Source organism: Nothobranchius furzeri, chromosome 15 (genome assembly GCF_043380555.1).
Source record: "Nothobranchius furzeri strain GRZ-AD chromosome 15, NfurGRZ-RIMD1, whole genome shotgun sequence".
In the NCBI taxonomy this organism is placed as follows: Eukaryota; Metazoa; Chordata; class Actinopteri; order Cyprinodontiformes; family Nothobranchiidae; genus Nothobranchius; species Nothobranchius furzeri.
In genome coordinates this window covers 45,137,980-45,161,279 of record NC_091755.1, presented here as the reverse complement: position 1 = coordinate 45,161,279, position 23,300 = coordinate 45,137,980, and the positions used below count along the sequence as shown (strand labels likewise).

Here is a 23,300-nt window from a genome sequence, read left to right as displayed (position 1 = left end):
TGATGTATGACATGTGCATGGTATGTAAAAGTTGGGTCAACAGATTATCTAATATTAAAGTTTAATCCCGATAACGGCCGACATAAACGTTGGACTGATATCAAACATAGTTCAGACCTTACTGGACTAAAATAATTTCCTTCCATCGAAGCTCTAAACGAGACGGAAAATGTTAAAAATCTGTTTAAACACTAAGTATACTACCCACACACACACACACACACACACACACACACACACACACACACACACGTAGAAAATCTCATTGTTATTCATCAGGGGAAATATCCTGTTTGGTTTAGATTTTGCTCCCAGAGCCCAGGTGGACTGCTGGCCTTCAATCATCAACTCTACAAGAAGACGGAAAAACGGACGTTTCTGAGGCTTGTTATGTGGAACAAAGCTGCTTGATTACCCCTCGTGCACTTTCCATTTCATGTAATGGAACAATTAGCTGCTCCGTGTGCTGCTCGTCTATCCGCCCACTTGGCCCAAAATGGCAGAGATGGGAGTAATTGTGCACACTCACCTGCAGCCTCTCAAAAGAAAACTACAGGAACACGAAACGGTGCTCATTATCAGCTGGTTTCACTCACAACGCCGGCACTACAGCCTTCTGTTGGCTTCAAACGTCCACCCTGCACCAACACCACGATTCACCTCAGTGTAAAAGCAGCTGAAGGTCAGGGTTCTCCGTCATGCCAGCTTGGACGGTACCCATGCTAACATCCGACATAAAGTCTTTGGTGCATAAACAAACCACAACTGGGTTCAGGGAACGAAACCACAAAACCTGTTTGAGTGTTTCAGTGTTGCATCAAGCTGCTGTTTCAGTCAGAAAAAAGGTTTATTCTAGGAGGCGCAGGTGACCTGTCGACAGTTTTGGCTTCTCGTCTGGAGCCTTCTTCCTGGGCTGTGGTCAGGCGGGTTGCTGACGTGGCCTGTGTCCGGTAATCCCGGAGCACGTCGTGCGGGAGCGGCGCGTGGAGATGTCGTGTCCACGGGGGCTCCCACATGGGAGGTTCTAGAGTCTGTGTGCTCCCTCATCCCCGTTGATGGTTGATCTGATTTTTATACAGATGCCTGTTCTGTGTAAAAGTCCTAATTGTCCTTTTTCTGAGGGAGTTTACGTCCTTCAGGGCTGATGAGCTGACAGCAGTCGGAGTTGCTGACATGTGAACTAGGCGTTACAGTAAAAGTTATTTTCTCAAATATTTCACCTCCCGGCATAATTCTTTACTCGGGTGTAAAATCATGTTACTTTCACTTTTATAAGTAGCTTACAAATCTGTAAATTAGCCAACATTTGTTTTACATTTGTAGTCTCATCCATTACTGAGTCAAACCGATGAATTGAAGAGTGTAAGTTCACGAGGAGAGAAATCTGGCAAAACAGGAGGAGCCTCCCTTGTGTGTTGGCTCCGCCCACTCAGCGCACGCTTGAAACGCACGTAAATCCAACATGAGGGGTTCTGCCACAGTACCGACACCGGGATCATCCACGAGGGACAAAACTTCAGGGCTCCAGGTCGAAGTAGGTCTTTATCACTTAAGTTAGCCGCTAGCTCAGTTAGCTTTGCTTGCTGAGTTAGCTGTGCTAGTTAGCCGAGTTAGCCCACTGAGCTCACAAACCAAACACCTGTTCGCCTGGTGGAGGTAGGTTTTAAATGCCTAAATAAGAGCTTTTGGTATAAAAATCTGTCCATTTGGACCCAGTTTATCAAGAGGTTATAAAAATGAGCCGCCTTGCTAGTCCTGGTTAGCTCAGTTTAGCTGCTAACCAGTTAAATGGTAAATGTAAATAACCTGTTTTTGTATAGCGTCTTCTACAACCAGTCACGATAAAACATGAACCACTGAACTGTAGACTGGAGTCGTTTGAAGATGACAGGATGAACGTTTGTGCTGGCTGCTGCCAGACTGACCTTCACTGGTTATTATTTCATAACCTTTGACCCCAGTAGTCGGGATTCATTTAGAAGAAACTGTTTTCTGATTTGTTGAGCAGCACCTGAATGCCCGCTCAGGTGGGTGGAGCTGGATGAGAATCCCCGCCCCCATGACCAGTAAACATTCCTCATGCCAACCTGGAAACCAGTAAATGGACTTGGTAGGAAAGATGCTCATTATGTCCCAGATCAAATCAACTGGAGCCTCCTGCGGTTTGATGCAAAGGATCATTTATGGTCGTGTTAATGGTTTAGGTCATCGTTGTCGTCTCGTGACTCCCCGGGGATAGAAAATGAAGGATGTCGTCAAACCCGCCGACTCGTTGGATGACATTCTCACCCCACAATCAGGAGACTCGGTACAATTAAACTATGAGAAATGATTAAAAATACTTGTATTACCAAACCTTTGTTTTTATGTTTACTTGTTTTTTTTTAAGTGCAAGGCAGCTTTATTTATTTATTTAGGAGATTTAGGCCGGTCACACGGCTAAAGCAGCTTAGGTCAGAGTTATCAGTCATCCTCCTAAAACCTCTTTTCTGCTTTTCTTGACCTCAGTGCAGCTGCTTCTTCGGCATCTTGACCTGACTCTAATGTTGAACTGCTGCTGTGTCATTTGTTAACAAATCAAAGTAAACACGTCTTTCGCAGTACTACAAGGGTTTATTCTCGGACCTTTTCTGTTTAGTTTGTGCATGATCCCTCCAGTTTCTGCTAAACGCCTAAGCCTTAAAGTAATGTCTTAAAAAACAAATAGGTAATTAATTAGGTTGGGTTTAGTCGGTTTAATCTTTAAAATAAAATCCAGTTTGCTCTTGTATTTTGGTCAGTATAGTCTGGTTCTGAGGAGATCTGCCACTTGTTTAAATTTTTGTTTTTATTTTTTTTACTTTTAATACACTGGACATTTTTCATGGGCTGAACTCAAACATCTGAAAATGATTCTCACATAAGGTTCTGAAAGCTGTCTACATGTGTGTTAGTGAGCACGCCTCACAGGTGTGGCACACCAAGGGGCTGATGACAGCATGAATAATGTACAAGTGTACCTTAGACTGCCCACAATAAAAGGACACCCTGACATGTGCACAGTTTTGGTTTATGGGGTGGTGGGACAGAAAACCAGTCAGCATCTGGTGTGGCCACCATTCGCCTCACGCAGGTCAACACATCTCTGTGGCATAGAGTTGATCAAGTTGTTGACTGTGGCCTTTGCAATGTTGGTCCACTTCTCTTCAATAGCTGTGCGAATTCTGTTACGACGACGGACTGCAGTCAGGTCCAGACCGTGATGAGGACAACGAGCATGCAGATGAGTTTCTCTGGTTATGAAAACCGATTGTTGCTGTAGCTATCCTGGCGGCTGGTCTCAGGCCATCCTGGATGTCAAGGTCCTGGGCCGATGTGGTCACACGTGGTCTGTGGCTGTGAGGCCGGTTGGATGTACTGCCCTAGTATCTGAAACGCATTTGGAGACGGCTTATGGTAGAGAAATGAACATTAATTTCACGGGAAGAAGCTCTGGTAGACGTTCCTGCAGTCAGCATGCCAGTTGCTCGTTCCCTCAAAGGTTGCAGCATCTGTGGCATTGTGCTGTTTGATCAAGACGGCAGTCAGTGACCTCAGTTTGGAGAATGGGGGTGTAGCGGCGTGCAACACGTACAGCAGCGTCCCAATTCAGACGATATAAACGAACCAGTCTCGCAATAAATCAGAGAGGTCTAAAAAGCGGTCGTTAAGTTTTACTGCATCCGTGGGACTTTCACCATTTTGTTAGCAATCCTGCTAGCCATCCTGTTTCCAGAGACTCCACCCCCTTTCAGTGATGCCACCTGCAGGTAGGAGTCGTACTGTCAACACAGAACTGATGGAAAAGTAGCCTAAATACTCGATCAGAAAGTGCTGCTTTAAGGAATGTAAGGATTAGAAATGAACCGTCAGATTCTTCTCTGTTCTGACGCGTGTGACGGGTTAAGAGAATCACCACTGAAGCTGATGATTTATTCGTGTCAGACATCATTTATTAAAGCAGACGCACTCGGTTAATCCCTTAAATGAACTGGGGGACGTGACCTAGATTATAATTGAGTCTGGATCTTCGTTTCTGGGGTCTAACGTGGTTTTTTACTCGTTCTGATGCTCCATCTCTCCTCAGATCAGCTGTAAAACTTCACTGGCAGCTAAGTAAAGGCTGATCACACATTACAGGTTTTAGCTTCTTATTTCCAACAACTCACCAAAGAGTCGAGCCGAGATGAACCCCAGCTCCAACAGCGCGCTACTGTAGCTCAGCCCTGTGCTCCTCTATAATGCTGCATAGAGACGCCAGGTGCAGACAGCAAAACAAAATGACATCAGTTTAATAAGCATCGCCTCTAGAAAAGCCTTACCAGGAGGCAAAGACCATAAAAACCTGCAGGGTGGTGGAGACACTTGAGACTTTCATTTGACACAAGTTAATTAGACATGTTCATCTCCTCCAGCGAGGCCACCTTTCTCTGTGGAGGCTCCATAACTCCACCCGACATAAAGGCGACACACAGGCACGTTGGCACCGGTGTCAATCACCAACACTGCCCTGTGTTCGTTTACTCCCTTTGTTGCTCGTTTTTATTCACCGGCCATCAGTCTTGTAAAGGAGCAGAGAAAGGTTCCCCAAATTAATTGGATCAACGATTAAGTAGGAGGCATCCTGCCCCGCCGAGAGGAGACAATAGAAGAAGAAAGGGTCGGCGCAGGCGCCGGCTGAAAATTGACACTTGAATTAGATAATGAAGAATAGAGGGCAGAAGAAAAGCAGAGAGGCCTATCGGTGTGAGGTCTTCATGGAGGTCCAGACTTTACCTTCCCCAGCCGGGACAGAAGCGCTCTGGGCTGAATGACCTGAAAAGAGGAGCGTTCTCCAGTCTGAACATCGTTCTGCCTTTTTGAGCTTCGAGCTGCAGAACCTCAACGTGCAGCTGTGGGTGTCAGGGCTGGGGCTAACCCCACCGAGAATATTAAACGTCCTGTTCTCAAGTACGGTCTCCAGCAACTCAATCCAAACTGCTTCGTCCTGGAAGGGACAGAAGATCAACGCTGCTGAGGGTTTTAGACGTGAGCTGATTTTCCACTTCAGTAGAAATGTTTGATCAGAAAAACGCTGAAAGCCGCAGCTGTTCATTTACACAGGTGATCCACACAAACTCGCTCGGTACACTGAAGCACTGAAATGTGTCTGTTAAAGCTTCAAATCAGCGTTTCACCTTCTGAACAGAAAGCAGCCACAGATCTGCTTCTCCGACTGGAGCAGGAAGATGTCAGGAAAACCGGGAGAAGGTGCACGGAGAGGGAGACCGGACGTGTTGGCTTATTTATGCAGCAGATGCTTACATCCGAGGCCACGTACGGCTTAACCTGAACATGCATGTTGTCGGTCTGTGGGAGGAAACCCACGCATGCACCAGGAGAACATGCAGAAAGGTCCCAGTTAGGACGTGAACTTTGAACCACCGTGCAGCCACATGGATGCACAAAGTTTTCACTGTTTCCACTAAAACTTCTGTGTGTGTGTGTGGTGTGTGTGTGTGTGTGTGTGTGTGTGTGTGTGTGTGTGTGTGTGTGTGTGTGTGTGTGTGTGTGTGTGTGTGTGTGTGTGTGTGTGTGTGTGTGTGTGTTAACATGAGCACGCACAGCTAGCGGAGGCTACCAGGGAAATGCAGGAAGAAGACTGTGTAACCCTTAAGAGACTTGGACCATTCACACAACAAAAGAGGGTGTTTTTGAGGCCGGTGGAGTGTGTGTGTGGGTCCTCCAGCTCTGCACAAGTGTGTAAGAGGGTGCTTGAAATGAAGTGTGTGAGAGACCATGTAATCTGAGTACTTATGGACCCGTACCTCTGGGTTTCCTGCTCCCGTTAGAAGACAGACGCATGTGAAACGCTGCAGAGCTTCACCAGAAGAGGACTTTGTGAACAACTCTACAAAATAAATTCAGCAAACCGAACCACAGCAGAGCTTCAGCTCACTCTGTCAGCCCTTCAGAATAAAATAAACCTAAAGATAAACTTTAGCATTTGTCTTATTCCACGTTTCGTTCTGATGGGCTCTCATCTTTATTAAAACACTGTTTTGTTTTAAATAGACTAAAATCTAACTTCATGTTTAATGTTGCTATGGAAACAAGCCACAGCTTCATCACTTTGGTTTGATGGCAGAAGTGTTTTATTTTCCCGTAAGTCGTCTGTTCAGGACGTTCTGGTCGTCATGAAGCTGCAGGACAAACGTTTCCTGCTTTAATCCGCTTTAGAGACGATGGCATCGTAGCTTTTTGGTCGGTGGCTTTTCTCTGTGGAGTTGGCACTGGAGCCATCGTTGTTTGTCAGGGTCAGCTGTTTGACTGCTGTTGGGGTCAGAGGTTAATCTGCTGTTTATTCTGATCAGCCTCTGAAGGTGTCACTGAAATCTGTCCTGTGATTGGTCAGATATTTAGCTAACAGATCCAGGGGTAAAACCTGACAGCTGAAGTATGTTCCTGATTAAAGTTGGAACATCTGCACGTCTCTAACCGGTTCCACTTCCTGTTTCCTCAGTCTCCATCGACTCCATCCGTGAGGTCTGTGAGGGGAAACGGTCTGAGATCTTCCAGCGCTACTCGGAGGGCAGCTTCGACCCAAACTGCTGCTTCAGCCTGTATTATGGTGAGCACATGGAGTCTCTGGACCTGGTGTCCGGTACCAGAGAGGAGGCGCGGACCTGGATCACCGGTCTCAAGTACCTGATGGCCGGCATCAGCGACGAGGACAGTCTGGCAAAGAGGCAGCGCACCCGCGACCAATATCCTTACCCGAGTCAGTGGTGTGGTTCTGGTTCCGCTCTGAAATGTTTTGGCTAAAACCGAATTCTAACTGAGACGGACCTTAACTTGGCTCACGTGGCTGAAGCAGACGTTCACCGAGGCGGATAAGAACGGCGACGGCAGTTTGAGTATAAGCGAGGTTCTTCATCTGCTGCACAAACTCAACGTGAACCTGCCCCGGCAGAAGGTCAAGCAGATGTTCAAGGTACTGGCCCGATGAGGCCCAAGCGCTGCTTAAACCTCACATCTGAGGATCAGAGCTGAAATAATCCTGCTTTCATCTCCAAAAGCAGTTGTTTTAACCAGATCTTGTGGTGCTTTTATTTTGAAAGCATCAGGAGTCTAGGAGCTGATGAAGACTTATTTTACAATCTAACTAGATAAAGCGTTAGCTGTTTAGTTGTAAACGGTTATTTCATCACAGCTGGCGTGCTGTGAGGTCACAGGAACATCTGGAGAATCCGTGCGTGGATCTGAGCTTCAGCCCTTTGTTGGGTCGGTCTGAGGGAACATCTGCAGTTCCTCCGTCCTCTCCTCTCTGGCTTCTTGTCTCGTTTGTTTTGATCCGTTTGGTTGGATCAGAGACCCCCCTGTACTCCATGAGGGCAGCAGGACCAGGGGGGGTGCTGGCTGCGTCTCCTGGACCTCTGATTTTATAAAAACAGCCTTTCTTCTGCTCTTTTATTTCCCTGATCTCTGGAATGTTCTTGGAGGCTGCAGGAGCTCCGGCTGGCTGACAGGGGGCGCTCCTAACTCCTCTCCTGCCTTCTCCACTCTTTTCTTGGCCAACTTTCTTCTTTCTCTGGCTGCCCGGGGTGGGTCTAAGGTCTGGGGGTTCTCAGAGTGTTTATTCACACTCAGACTGGATGTTTGGTGAGACCTGCAGGTTGAATTCACCTGCCCACCTCCCGGGATTGCTCGGCTTTCTGAAAAAGCTCTCCAGCAGTGCCACAGCTCTGTGAAAAGCTGGTGTGTCTGAAAAAAGGAGACGTGGCTGCGGTGAAAGGCTTAGCATTTGGCATAAAGGCAGCAAAGCTGCAGAACATGGTGGGAGAAGCCAATTATTGGCATCAGACAGCCTCGTGACAGCAAAGACCATCATGTGACAGCCACCAAAAGCCTCTGAGACACGGTCTCAGAGGTATTAAATGAAATGAGATTACACATAAAAACGCCCCCACGAAATCTCAACACCCCTTCTAAAATAACAGCCTCTGACAGAAAACGCAGCAACCTCCATCTCTGCAGCCGTGTTTAGACCCCCCCCCCCAATGTAGGTGAGGATGTTTTAATTGTTTAAGTGGTCCATCCCTGCTCTCATCCTGTCTTCAGAGGCCTGAAGGGAAGATGATGGTCTTGGTTTATTAGGACCACTAGGACACGAGAAAAGAGCATTTGAGAGAAATGTCAGAATGTTTCTGAAATAAATGAAAGATCGGGTCTGAGATGCTTTTTTTGGAGCGTGTTTGCTTTATTGTTGGAAATTCTCTTACGGATGGCAACCAGTAACTTAAATATTTAGTCAGACGATTAATTTTAATCACCTGTGACACGTACACTCCTGAAAAAACCTCAACCAATGTCTGTGAACGTCCCGTTCTTAATGATTTGGCCCCTCGCACACGTCCCTCTCTTTGTGCTCGTGTTTTTGTCTAACAGCAGCTAAACCAGAAGTGAAGCCAGAGCCGGGCTTTATCTGTCATGCTATCTATTCATACATTTATCCTGAGAGTTTCCAGTCCTCCCCATTGCTCCCAGTGGCTTTTAGTGGGAGGACCGGTGCCAGAATAAGGAGTCCGTCAGAAACCAGGAGGCTCCACGCCTGCCTTCTGTCAGGTTTTATGCAGACAAGGTGCAATAGTGAGTCTAAAGGCCAAGATGGCGTCGTGTTTTCACCATTGTTTAGCAGTATCCGATGTTTCTAGCATTCCACTTTATCCTGGAGGCGTGGCTTAATGGGCGGAGCATAAAGACCCACAAGCTTGAACAGCTTTCCCAGGATCATCTGAAGTTATTTCCAGAGCCGGAAGCTAACCTCGGGCTGCAGCATCCAACCGTATCCGTTTAGTTTTTATTAGCTGAAGTGAGGGTTAGGGTTAGGGTTAAAATTCTGCATGTCTTTTGGCTCCTTCTGCAGCACAACTTCCTGCAGTCCTTCACAATAAAAGTCCCAAGCATATGAATGTACCTTAAAACAAAACAAAGGTTTTAGTTTAAGTATTTGTTTGACTTCTGGTGCACGCTTCAGAAATGACAGAACACGCTGTTGTAATCGAAGGTGGTAGAGATGCTGGCTGATGTTTGCTTTTCCGGATAAAATCACTTCTTTTCCCACAACAAACAGCTTTTCAGAGATAATTTGGAGCTGTTTTGAAATCGTTTGTGACTTTGTTTTGATGCCTTTTGGCGCATCTGAGCTGATGTTTCTGCGCCTTTTGTCACATCAAGGAACCAGAGCCGACAGGAAGGGGTCGGGAAAATGGATGTTTTCTCCCCAAGCAGGATTAGGAGTTTAGTGATCAAACGCTCGCGTCATAATCCTGTTTTATAGTAAACTCGAGGTCTTTGTGGCTTTCTCTCATGGACGCAAAGAAACAGCAGACGATGACTTCAATCCAAACGTCATTTCCACGTCGCGCCTTAGATTTAATCCCACTCGCGTTGGTCAGACCTGAAAAATTCAACCGATTCTCAGGAAATAAAATAAAATTAGAGTTGGATGAAATTACGGTAAATCATCAACATCACGATGTACGTGTGCATGATCATCTCATCACAAGTGATGTGGACACCTGACACGAGGCGGCCATCCAATCACAATCATCCTCTCTCAGTTTACAGAAGCAGGCCCCGAGGGATTGGTTTCATTTGCTGTTCGATGCGTCAGACATGGCAGCGTGGCTGCTCTGACCTACACACTTGAGAACAGGCGTCGGCACGTTTAACCAGCTGGCCAATGCCTGAAAATGTTGCCTCAGCGGGGGGGTGACCCTTCACCTGTTGGTCCAGGTAATGTGCAGATCACAAGTTTAACGCTAATATGAGCATGCTAACGGAGGATGTTCTTTAAGCTCCTATCCCAGCCTCTCAGGCTGACTCCGCCCAGCCTGCAGAGGAACTTGGTTCGGCCAGTAGTACACATGACCTGCTTTTTTGTTCAGTTATGTCCAAGATGATTTTAGTCACTGTTTTTCGTCGTCTTCCTCCGCTTATCCGGGTCCGGGTCGCGGGGCAGCATCCCAACTAGGGAGCTCCAGACCGTCCTCTCCCCGGCCATCTCCACCAGCTCCTCCGGCAGGACCCCAAGGTGTTCCCGGACCAGATTGCAGATGTAACGTCTCCAACGTGTCCTGGGTCGACCCGGGGGCCTCCTGTCGGCAGGACATGCCTGAAACACCTCCCCAGGGAGGCGTCCAGGAGGCATCCTGACCAGATGCCCAAACCACCTCAACTGACTCCTTTCGATCCGGAGGAGCAGCGGCTCTACGCCGAGTCCCTCCCGAATGTCCGAGCTCCTCACCCTATCTCTAAGGCTGAGCCCGGCCACCCTACGGAGGAAACTCATTTCGGCCGCTTGTATCCGCGATCTCGTTCTTTCGGTCATTACCCAAAGCTCATGACCATAGGTGAGGATTGGGACGTAGATCGACCGGTAAATCGAGAGCCTGGCTTTCTGGCTCAGCTCCCTCTTCCCCACGACAGATTGGCTCAGCGTCCGCATCACTGCAGACGCCGAACCAATCCTCCTGTCGATCTCCCGATCCCCCCTACCCTCACTCGTGTACAAGACCCCGAGATACTTAAACTCCTCCACTTGAGGTAGGACCTCTCTCCCGACCCGGAGTTGGCAAGCCACCCTTTTCCGGTCGAGAACCATGGTCTCATATTTGGAGGTGCTGATCCTCATCACTGTTAATCAGTTGTGGACTCCAAAAGTTGTTGTCTGCGGTTTCTAGTGGTAAGCTTTAATAACAGGCTACGAGTCACACTAGAGGCTAAATAATCAGGATGTAGTAAAGCGCTCTCTAGTCGTGTTGATTTCCCAACTGGACGTACTTTTCCTTCACGGCTGTAATATTTAGATGTTTTTCTAAATTCTTTACGTATTCACCAACACCTTCCCTCAATTTCCCCCAAACTTTATTTCTTTAGAGAAATTCTGTCTCCTTCCACGTCTTTCTCACACCACTTTGCTCTCCGTACGAAGCATGTGGTCCCTCTGACTGGCAACCCAATGAAAATGGCCCTGGAGGGCAGGAGCGTGAGACCAGGTTCTGTTTCCTTCAAGCAAAATATCCATCTCTTCTCCCAGCATTCCTTTGCACCCCTGAGAGCTCCATCTCACATCCAACACAAATGAAGTCAGCGCTCACCGAGTTAAAGGTGGAGAAGACCCTGTAATCACACACTGTGGATATGTGCAGCTCGACCTGGGAGGGGGCGCGTTTCAACAGAGCGAGCTGGAATAACACGCAGAACCATCCAACAACAATTCTCTCCTTTCTCTCCGTCCAGACCATAAATGCACAAAGAGAATAGAGGGAGTGGAGGCGTTTTCATCTGTAAATCCATCAAACGCTCAAAAGTCCCACTTCGAAAGCAATCAATCAATCAATCAATCAATCAATCAATCAATCAATCAAAGCTTTATTTATAAAGCGCCTTCCGCAACCCTGTCAGGAAGCCCAAAGGGCTGAAAGTGAAATGCTTCCATGCTGAAAGCATGGACGTGACGTTCACCGCGCCGCGGCTGAGTCATTACAAATGAGATTTCTTCTGGTCTGGAGCCCACGAAGAAGGCTCCAGACCAGAAGCCGAAACTAGAAGTCACCATTTTTTCTAATTCGCTTCTAAAGCTTTTTTTTTTTTTTCAGACATATTCTGAAAATGCTGACATCAAACGTTTTTACCTGTTTTCATAGTAAAGAACGGTCATTACACACGTTTGTTTGACTCTAGCCAGAGATGACGAGGGCGACTGTGTAGAAACGTAGGAGGAAGAGGGCAGGAGTTCTGGTGAGTGATGCACAGGGTCTTCTAGAGCAGGGGTGGGGAACCCTGGTCCTCGAGGGCCGGTATCCTGCTTGTCTTTGCTCCAATACTTCTGATACAGTGGTTGATTCACCTGATCTGCAGCTCATCAAGCTCTGCTAAAGCCTGTTAATCACCTGCTGATTGAAATCAAGTGTGATGGACCAGGGTTCCCCACCCCTGTTCTAGAGCTTTCAGGAGATAGATGTGGCTGGTTGTGTTTCGGATTGCACTCAGTAAGTCATTCCACCATCGTGGAAACAGGAAAAAAGTCTGAACTGTCTCGAGCCGGGCATCGGCACTGCTGGCCCGGAGTGATCGGGACTGACATCTTTACTAAAGCATTCAAGGAAACCAAAGCGGTTCCATTCAGCTCTTTGTGGTCAGTGATCTGCATCGGGTGGTGTTTGTGGCAAAGAGAAGTCCCAGTGCTCAGCCTTGGGGAACCCCTGAAGGGTGGCAGGTGCAGCAGAAGTTTGACCAAGTTGGGACATCTGAAATGTCCAACAGCGAGGGACGATTTGTGTTCTCTCTCTGTGGTCCCCACGCTAGGGTCCTCTGAGGACACAGGCAAGCGGGTCCTCTATGAACCACTGGTTTAGTCCAGGGCATCTGCTAGCACCCCCCACTCCCCCGGTCCGACGTGGAGCCGTGCCCCTCCCCCGGTCGGGGTAATGGTGGCAGAGGGAGTTAAGTGTCCATAACCAGAGGGTTGCAGGTTCGAGCCCTATCTGTTAGACGTTGTGTCCTTGGGCAAGACACCATAACCCCCCTGCCTGCTGGTGGTCGGAGGGACCGGCGGTGTCCGTGTTCAGCAGCCTCGCCTCTGTCAGAGCGCCCCAGGGCAGCTGTGGCTACATGGTAGCTCATCCCCACCAGCGTGTGAATGGGTGAATGACTGTGTTGTGAAGCACCTTGGGGGGGGGGGGGGGCTGTAGAGCCCAAAGGCTCTGTATCAAATACAGGCCATCTAAATGGGATGAAACTCTGCCCTTGTGGCCAGCACCGGACCTGCAAGCCAGGACCTCCAACACCACCTCCTGGGGGGCAACCTGTAGTCTTGTGTAGACCCCGTTTGGGGTTTGTGGACCCCAGCTTGGGAACCGCAGTACCACAGGACACCACGGTTGGCAAAGCCATGTACAGCCGATGGGTTGGGATTAGAACCGGAGACTTATCGTTGCTTTGTCATGCTCCGGTTTAGGATGCGGGTCTTCATTCGTCGGCCTCTGAATAGTTTTGTTAGTGTTTGCTTTCCTACGACTAACTGCTTTGGAAAAACAAAATGTGGTTTATTCTTCCTGTTTCCCTTTTTAATCCCAGAATTAAAAAAAAAACAGTTTATGATGTTTTTACAAAGTTAGCAAAGCGACCAACACTTTTCTGTGATATGAAGCAGCCATGCACACCGTCTGCCTTCTTGCTGCACTTTTTTCCCAGAATGCACCGGGCTTCGAAGTGTTTGGTCACCAGAGCACTGTAATTTAACAGCCCAGCGTTTGGGAGAGCGCTCTTTGCTTTTCTTTCTGGAAGGTCTCGGCTAAACGACACACGATCCAGGAAGGTTGGAATCAAACTGAGCGTTTCATATTTTCCTGGTTCTTGTGGCTTTCTGCATTTTTATTTCTCTGTTTGTTTTGAGTCCAGCACCGCGGGGAGTCGTCTCCTCTGTGGAATAATAATGTACAGAAGTAGACCCAGCCTTAAAACTTCAACCCTCTGTGGGTTAAAATTAGTCTGAGCGGACTGAACCAACATTTAGATGTTCGATTCAACTTGGCTCAACAATCACATCTGTAGTTTTTCATCAAGGAATTACCTTCGATGTTAAAAATGCACCAGTGGAACAACCATGGGCTGTTTTCGCCCAGAGGAGACCTCACACGTGGTTAACACTGGCATCCGAAGGAACCCAGACCAGGCTAATCTAGCATGTGTCTGTGGGGACAGGTGCTGCAATGCAAACCCTGGAAAAGAGGCTTTGGGTTGGGGAAGCAAACTGCTGCAGATACCCAGATCCAGTTTATGGAGCTAAATCCTGTTGACTTATTCTCACACAACAACCCACTGCTGCACGGCTCGTGCTGCAGGGAAGCAGCTGAGGAAGTTGGGCCGTGTCTATTTGCTGCATCTGCACAAGGCGGCTGTGAGAATAAAATGTGCCGAGTGCCAATAGTCAGACGGAGAAGCAGCAAGCTAGCTGGAGCGACGCCGGCTAGCTCTGGAGATTCACTGGTTTAGATCAGTCTGAACATGACTGCGTCATTTTGTGTCTCATTAGAAAATATTAAAAACTCATTTATGGTCCAGTCCTAGATTTTGTGAAAGAAGCTCTGGTTACCGTGGAGTCAGCCAGAACACCCTCTGACAAGATGACCCGATAGTGATGGATAAGCCAAGGAAAGTCCTGCTGATGTCCTTTAGAGGCTGATGTCCTTTAGAGATGATGTCCTTTAGAGATGATGTCCTTTAGAGGTGATGTCCTTTAGAGACTGATGTCTTTTAGAGATGATGCCCTTTAGAGACTGATGTCCTTTAGAGACCGATGTCTTTTAGAGATGATGTCCTTTAGAGGTGATGTCCTTTAGAGGTGATGTCCTTTAGAGACTGATGTCCTTTAGAGGTGATGTCCTTTAGAGACTCATATCTTTTAGAGATGATGTCCTTTAGAGATGATGTCCTTTAGAGACTAATGTCTTTTAGAGATGATGTCCTTTAGAGATGATGTCCTTTAGAGACTGATGTCCTTTAGAGGCGATGTCCTTTAGAGGTGATGTCCTTTAGAGAATGATATCGTTTAGAGATGATTTCCTTCAGAGACTAATGTCTTTTAGAGATGATGTCCTTTAGAGACTGATGTCCTTTAGAGGCGATGTCCTTTAGAGGTGATGTCCTTTAGAGACTGATGTCGTTTAGAGATGATTTCCTTCAGAGACTAATGTCCTTTAGAGGTGACGTCCTTTAGAGACTGATGTCCTTTAGAGGTGATGTCCTTTAGAGACTGATGTCCTTTAGAGACTGATGTCTTTTAGAGATGATGTCCTTTAGAGAATGATGTCCTTTAGAGATGATGTCCTTTAGAGGTGACGTCCTTTAGAGACTGATGTCTTTTAGAGATGATGTCCTTTAGAGACTGATGTCCTTTAGAGGTGACGTCCTTTAGAGACTGATGACCTTTAGAGACTGATGACATTTAGAAACTGATGACCTTTAGAAACTGATGTCCTTTAGAGGTGACGTCCTTTAGAGACTGATGTCTTTTAGAGATGATGTCCTTTAGAGGTGACGTCCTTTAGAGACTGATGTCCTTTAGAGATGATGTCCTTTAGAGACTGATGTCCTTTAGAGGTGACGTCCTTTAGAGACTGATGTCCTTTAGAGACTAATGTATTTTAGAGATGATGTCCTTTAGAGACTAATGTATTTTAGAGGTGACGTCCTTTAGAGACTGATGTCTTTTAGAGATGATGTCCTTTAGAGGTGACGTCCTTTAGAGACTGATGTCCTTTAGAGATGATGTCCTTTAGAGACTGACGTCCTTTAGAGACTAATGTCCTTTAGAGACTGATGTCCTTTAGAGGTGACGTCCTTTAGAGACTGATGTCCTTTAGAGACTGATGTCTTTTAGAGATGATGTCCTTTAGAGACTGACGTCCTTTAGAGACTAATGTCCTTTAGAGACTGATGTCCTTTAGAGGTGACGTCCTTTAGAGACTGATGTCCTTTAGAGACTAATGTCTTTTAGAGATGATGTCCTTTAGAGACTAATGTCCTTTAGAGACCGATGTCCTTTAGAGATGATGTCCTTTAGAGGTGACATCCTTTAGAGACTGACGTCCTTTAGAGGTGACGTCCTTTAGAGACTGATGTCCTTTAGAGACTAATGTCTTTTAGAGATGATGTCCTTTAGAGACTGACGTCCTTTAGAGACTAATGTCCTTTAGAGACTAATGTCCTTTAGAGACTAATGTCCTTTAGAGACCGATGTCCTTTAGAGATGATGTCCTTTAGAGGTGACATCCTTTAGAGACTGACGTCCTTTAGAGACCGATGTCCTTTAGAGACCGATGTCCTTTAGAGACCGATGTCCTTTAGAGACCGATGTCCTTTAGAGGTGACATCCTTTAGAGACTGATGTCTTTTAGAGACTGATGTCCTTTAGAGATGATGTCCTTTAGAGATGATGTCCTTTAGAGACTGATGTCTTTTAGAGATGACGTCCTTTAGAGACTGATGACCTTTAGAGACTGATGACCTTTAGAGACTGATGTCCTTTAGAGGTGACGTCCTTTAGAGCCTGATGTCTTTTAGAGATGATGACCTTTAGAGGTGACGTCCTTTAGAGACTGATGTCCTTTAGAGATGATGTCCTTTAGAGACTGATGTCCTTTAGAGGTGACGTCCTTTAGAGACTGATGTCCTTTAGAGACTAATGTCTTTTAGAGATGATGTCCTTTAGAGACTGACGTCCTTTAGAGACTAATGTCCTTTAGAGACTGATGTCCTTTAGAGGTGACGTCCTTTAGAGACTGATGACCTTTAGAGACTGATGTCCTTTAGAGGTGACATCCTTTAGAGACTGATGACCTTTAGAGACTGATGACCTTTAGAGACTGATGTCCTTTAGAGGTGACATCCTTTAGAGACTGATGACCTTTAGAGACTGATGACCTTTAGAGACTGATGTCCTTTAGAGGTGACGTCCTTTAGAGACTGATGTCTTTTAGAGACCGATGTCCTTTAGAGACCGATGACCTTTAGAGACCGATGTCCTTTAGAGACCGATGTCCTTTAGAGACCGATGTCCTTTAGAGGTGACATCCTTTAGAGACTGATGTCTTTTAGAGACTGATGTCCTTTAGAGACTGATGTCCTTTAGAGGTGACGTCCTTTAGAGACTGATGTCTTTTAGAGATGATGTCCTTTAGAGGTGACGTCCTTTAGAGACCGATGTCCTTTAGAGACCGATGTCCTTTAGAGACCGATGACCTTTAGAGACTGATGACCTTTAGAGACTGATGTCCTTTAGAGGTGACGTCCTTTAGAGACCGATGTCCTTTAGAGACTGATGACCTTTAGAGACTGATGTCCTTTAGAGGTGACGTCCTTTAGAGACCGATGTCCTTTAGAGACTGATGTCCTTTAGAGATGATGTCCTTTAGAGACCGATGTCCTTTAGAGACCGATGTCCTTTAGAGACCGATGTCCTTTAGAGACCGATGTCCTTTAGAGACCGATGTCCTTTAGAGACTGATGTCCTTTAGAGAAAAATAGAAAAATAAAAGTTGAAGCAACATATTAAAAAAAAAAGCATATTAAAAATAAGTGGAACTGCATTTTTTTATCGGGTTGAAAAAATCTTGAATTGGGTTCAGATCGGTGACCTTTTTTATATGAATTCATGTTTTAGTTCCAGTTTCTTATTTAGATAATAACAAAAAAAATCTTGTGACTCAAGACGTCAGCCGGTGATCAGCTGATCAGATTTTATTTTTTTATGTTGGATTTTTGTTCCCAAGCATCGCAGCAAAACTCTGCCTCAGCAGGTCGGACCTGTTTCGGCCTTCAGAACCAGAATCGGTGCATCTGTAGTTTTTATGGTAGGACACAAAGGTCCAGATGGGGATGAGCTTCTGATGATGACTCCGTTTCCATCCCAGCACTTTAAACGTCTCCTCCTCCCTCTCGGACCGTTTCCTGAAACATTCCTGCTGAGTGAAATCACTCCGAGCAGCGACTCCGCAGCTGTGCTCAGGAATGCTGCCGTTTGTGCTGCAGACGTTTGGGCCCGATGCGCTCCGCTGGACGAGTCTCTGAACATGTTCCAGTCTACTGGACAGATGTCGGTGCCGACACGTCCAGCCTGTCATCCTCCTCTGGCCCAGGACCAGCAGGATTTACAGCACACCTGTCAGCTCGAGCTGCTGCTGGCTCCTCATACGGGGTTAAAGTGTAAGGACATTCCGTCCATGGAGAAAGTGGAATATGGGATCTGGGATTTTTGCTAGATTAGCCTCAGATCTGACCGCTGGAGGGCTAACGCCTCATGTTCACGATGCTGCGGAGAGACTAGAAACTGTTTAATGAAACTGTGATGAAGAACGGGTTCCTGTTAGAACCGGGACGTGTTATTCTTTTAATCAGGTTCCTTCTCGGCCTTGGTGCTTAAAGAGCAAGTCACCCCCTACCAGATTCTTACTCAGCTCCCACTTCCTGTTTGAAAAAAGCAACAGATGCTGTAGCCTAGCAGACCGAGAGGGCGGAGCCGCTAACAAACACACACACACTCACGACATTGTGACATCACAGTGTACCTCTTAGCCAATAGCGACGGCAGATTTAAATTCAAATGCAGCGCTGAGTTTTTACCTGACGACGGTGCAACTCTGACAGTTTTAGGCAGAATATTTAAATTTTAACTAAGATGCACTAAAGTGCCGAATTATTGACTCCACGTGTCTGCAGCACAATCAGACTCTCGTTTATTTAGTTTATCATGAAAAAAAATGTTGATTTTTGAGTGACTTGCTCTTTAAATCTACGTCTTTCTTTAAACTCCATCTTTGTTTTGGTTTTCTTTCTGATTGGCAGCACAGGAGTTAGGTGCTCGCCCCGTAATCAGAAGGTTCCTGGTTCGAGTCTGTCGTAGTGTCCTTGAGTAAGACACTTAACCCTCCTGCCTGCTGGTGGTGGTCGGAGGGCAGCCTTGCCTCTGTCAGGGCGCCCCAGGGCAGCTGGGCTACATGTTAGCTCATCACCACTGGCGTGTGAATGAGTGATGGTGTTGTAAAGTGCCTTGGGGGGTTTTAGGACTCTGGAAGGCGCTGTATCAAATACAGACCACTTACCGTTTGTTCTCTATTCAACTAAAACGTTGCTTGTTGCATCTTGTTTTGGTGATTTTGAGCGCACGACGTCTGGCGCCTCCTTTCTGAAGACATGAAGACCCCAACAGCTGGAAAATCTTCCTTTAACCTTTTTGACCCGGTCTGGATCCTGACCTGCCCCGCCCTGCGGTTCTCGGTGACGGACGCTCTGAGCCCGACAGCTAATTCATGAAAGCCCTTTGGAGTCAAACGAGAGTGGTGTGTTGGTGGCGGCTGGCGTTCGCTGTGTGAAGCTAAGCTCTGAAGTGTGTGTGTGATGTTCTGCTGGCCTGCAGACGACACACAGCAACAGACACGGCGACTGAGTGAATCACGGTGAGGGCCATCTGGGGAGCCGAGTGTGTCACGCTGTGCCAAGCTGCAGAAGAATAACTCACGGTCACGCTGTCCTCCGAGGCAGACAGAAGGCAGAGGAGAGCAGCGGCGGCCGCTCCAACGCCGTTGACCATCAATCATGGTTATGTGAGGAACTTGTGACGGGTGACGCGCCACCTGCCTTTTCACCGGCTGCACGCCGGGGTTTGTGCAGCGCCGCGTTCTGACACGCTCAAACTCAAGTTCACTTAATTAAATTTTACAGTTGCATCGTTAATCTCTCAGCAGCTTGACCAGCGCTGAAGAATGCTCTGATTGGTCGGCTGGTTTCATTTATTACTGCACACCGGCGTTCCAGTTCGTTCAGCTGCAGCTTTTATTACTGGAACCTGACTGAGTCGAGTCAACGAGGAGATCCATACGTCACATGGTGATTAGCCCTTAAAGCCTGAAATACAAAGTAATGGAAACATCTAATGTTGATGTAACGCTGTAGATCATATAGAGCTGTAAATAAGAGAACCCATGCATAGCACGTTAGATACACTGGCCCTTTGGGTGCCAGAAGGTTGGCTGGGTCTCCTAGCTCAGTGTCAGGAGAACGGAGGAGACTTCAGGAGATGGATGGTTCCTCTAGGGGAGCTGGCATGACAGTTGAAGGTCCTAATCCCATCAGCAGGACCTCTGCCTGCTCCTGTGTGCACGGAGGACCAGGTTAGGTCCTGGTGGAGTGATGTTCAGTGGGCCACTGGTGTGAACATCTCCAATCAAACCATGACAGGCTTCATCGGGGGGGCCTGAGGGCCTGCTGTGCTCTAGGTGGTCCCTGTGCTCTCCACAGGTGAGAGCAGGTTCACCCTGAGCCCAGGTGGTGGACATGAAAGGTTCTGGAGAAGCTGTGGTGAAGGTGATGCTGCCTGCAGAAGGATCAGTCTAGCGTTCGTCTGGGGCGGCATCTCCAGAGGAGCACACAGACCTGTGCAGGACAAACACTCGTAGGTGTCGCTCAGACCCATTTTAGACCTTTGACTGCAGCAGGAGACCCTTCGTTCCTCCTGGTCCAGGATCAGACTTGCACTCATGTGGAAAGAGTTCCTGGAGGAGGAAGTAACTGGTACCATTCACTGGCTCCTCCCCCTTCCACTAACAACAGACAGGAATCACTATGGCAACCAGTGACTCAGCAGACTGCGAGTTGTGTGAGATGTTTCTGTTCAGAACAGAATAAACCCAGTAGATCTCTCCGCACACGTTTGGACGACCTGCTTTCACAACAATCCCATCATGCCAGGCTGGAAACGGTGGAACAGAGGAGGAGCAGTAACTGGGTTTGGGTCCAGTCCTGCTGCTGGAGGCCCTGATGAGCAGAAACCAGGCCGGACCGAGAGTCTTGCTCTGCACTACGAGATGTTTGGTCACAGCGAGGTCTGGACCGTCGTCCTGTACATGGGTGACGTGACTCAGAACCAGCAGGCGGCCTCTGCTCTGACCGGTCTGTCAGCAGGAACGTCGGGCAGACTGACCTGCTGCCGGCCCGGCGTGTCTCCCATCCTCTCAGCTGCTACTCGACGTCAGCTGTTCTCAGCCACCGCAGCCAGCGACGTTTTCATCAACACACACCACATTACACGCGTTAGTGTGTTAGCGTGTTTGTGACACCTCCCCGACCTCAGCAACATCTCAGACTTCACGCCTTCGCACTTGTTTCACATAGAGACCCGCTTGTTTTCCCTCCCAGGTTTACCGTCAGGCTGCAGTAACAAGCTGCTAGACGTCCATCAGGGCGACGCTTTAATTAGTAAACCGAGAATTTAATGCTGATGATGAGATGTTGCTTTAATTATTCACTCACTTTCAGGATTGTAAAACCTACCTCTGCTGTCAGTAAATTAGTCTTAAAACAGTTTAGAAAATAGCTGAACGATGAACGTTTTATTAGTGCAAAACTTACAAATAACACATCTTTAGTTTTTATGTCGTTAATTCCTGTAGATGATCGTCTCAACCAGTCTCAAAGATGGATCATCAGGATTAGTACCTTCATCAGAAACCCGCAGATCCAGTCCTGTTCATGTCTGCTGCCCCCTGGTGGAGGAGCTGAAGGAGGAGAGCGCCTGTTTTATTTCTGTGTCTCTGTTATGTTGCAGGATTACATAATGAAGCAGAACACCTTAAATATAACGTAATACTATAAATATTTATGTTTCAGGTCTTAAAGGGTTAACCCCGGCTCTGGCCACTAGAAGGGATAACCATCAGCACCAGCAGTGCGTTGGTTGACACGTTTCACAAATCTAGAATAATTTCTCTGCAGATGTAAGATGTCCTGAAGCCGCTCACGGCCGGCTCACTGATGCGTTGAAACAGAGCAGCAGAAATGAGGAAATCCACCAGAAAGCATCAGTCGTGACACTAAAGGTCGTTCTCAGGCCTGCCAGCTCAGCAGCGACGGCGCCCACAGGAGCAAAAAGAAACCAGCTTCAGTTAAAAGAAACGTGGGAGGGGAACTCTGCAAACCACAAGAGAACGAGCGAAATGTTTGTTTTTCCAGATGTGACTTTGTTGAAGATTGAGCTGCAAATCCAACGTTTCACAGCAGAGAAGCATCTGGAGCGTAAACGTCCTCCTGCAGCTGGTGCTAAACCAAATCCGTCTAGGTTTCAAAATAAAAGTGGGCCTGGCCTCTACTGGTGACCCCCCCCCCCCCCATAAATAAACCAACCAAACACATTTTACGTGAACTAATATTTTCATCCATAGAAAATATGATTAATAGAAATGAAAATGAAAGCTCTCAACAGGAACCACTGCCGCCGCACCCCGGGTACGCCTGCTTTTCCTTCACACGTCCCTTCAGCGGTCGCGTGTGTTCAGCAGCAGCTCCAGCAGAAATGACGTCCGAACGCCGAACGTTTACCACAACGAAGGCGTGACCAACTGGGATTTATTAGCTGGAGTTTCGTTGAGTCTTTGAAGTCTGACGTGATTCCCATCAGCCGATCTGTGACGGGACTCTGGCTCCAGTCTTTTTCCTACTTCTCCTTGTCCAGGTCACCGCCATGCTGGATGCCAATCCGTCACTTTGACCAGACCCCCCACCTCTTAGAAATTGCACTTGGCACGGCTTCTTCCCCGTTCACCGTTTCAACCCTGCTGCTTTCGCTTAATTAAGCTGCAGAAGAAACCCTGATGGCAAAGTGAGAAAGATGGAGGAGTGAGGAGATCCACAGAGGTGTGAGGGTGTGTGTGTGTGTGTGTGTGTGTGTGTGTGTGTGGCGGTGGGGGGGGGGGGTGAAACGAGAAGACCCTGCACAATTTACAAGTCCCATTTACATAATGGGATTAATGGGACCTGTGTGTGTGTTCAGCAGGGCTGGGCGAGTAGGGGTGGGGAGGAGGGAGGTTCCTGCAGGGGGACTATAGATCAAGACGGAGCCAGACATGAACACACCTGCCCCACACCTCCACCCCCCATGGGGGGAGGCTGGTTGGCACAACTCTTTTAACACAAATGGTCCTTTTCCACCGGCGCCATGACTCGGCTCACTTCTGTACGGGTCGGGTGGTTTTGTGCTACCACTGAGAAACGGCTCAGTGGGCGTCAGCTCCAGGAGGGAGACATGGATGGAGACCGTTTTCTAGGGGTGGCCACAGGGGCGGCGTTAGGCCCGGCTACTTGGGCTGAAGCCCCGGATGTTGTATGAAAAGCCTCGGATCTAAATCGTGGAAGTAACATGCAGTACCAAAGTCCAACAGAGGGGGAGCAGCTGGCAGTGGTTTGTATACAGCCTGCCTGAGCCTCCACCACTGAAGAAGAAGCCCTTCAGCAGCGGGCTTCTTCTACACTCTCTGCCTGAAACGCATGAGTGAAGATGGACATAAGGACGTTTTTTAGACCAGAAGTACGGCGACAGAACCCCAGCTTTGATGAGACTGGTGCTGACTCAGGTTTGTGAGTCTTATTTGAAAATATTTGTGGTGCTGCTGGTTTGCCTAAAGTTAGCTTACTATCAGGTAAAGTTGTTGGAGAAAGAGCGGGAATATTTACTATCATCTCACACTAAACACTAACAGGAACAATACTCTGCCTTGAATACGCTTCATATGTAGCTTCAGATTAATAATTATGTAGTACAAGACATATATATATGATGTTGACTAGTGCGTGTCACGTGTGTGTGTGTGTGCGCACGCGCGCACGTGTGTTAAGCCCCGGATCTTCTTCAGTCCTAAATCCGCCCCTGGGTGGCCATAAAACCACCAGTGTACCACCCTCTTCTG

The 23,300-nt window shown here is 47.6% G+C and overlaps 1 protein-coding gene across 1 annotated transcript in view; it reads left to right on the top strand.

The window, feature by feature from the left end:
• The window catches only part of LOC107391394 (1-phosphatidylinositol 4,5-bisphosphate phosphodiesterase eta-2-like), a 111,520-nt gene that overhangs the window by 24,033 nt on the left and 64,187 nt on the right, over window positions 1-23,300 (top strand). Inside the window, exons 5-6 of the mRNA XM_070544927.1 lie at window positions 6,521-6,764; window positions 6,862-6,991. Of these exons, the coding sequence (XP_070401028.1) occupies window positions 6,521-6,764; window positions 6,862-6,991 (374 nt within the window). The remainder of the gene's footprint in view (window positions 1-6,520; window positions 6,765-6,861; window positions 6,992-23,300) is intronic.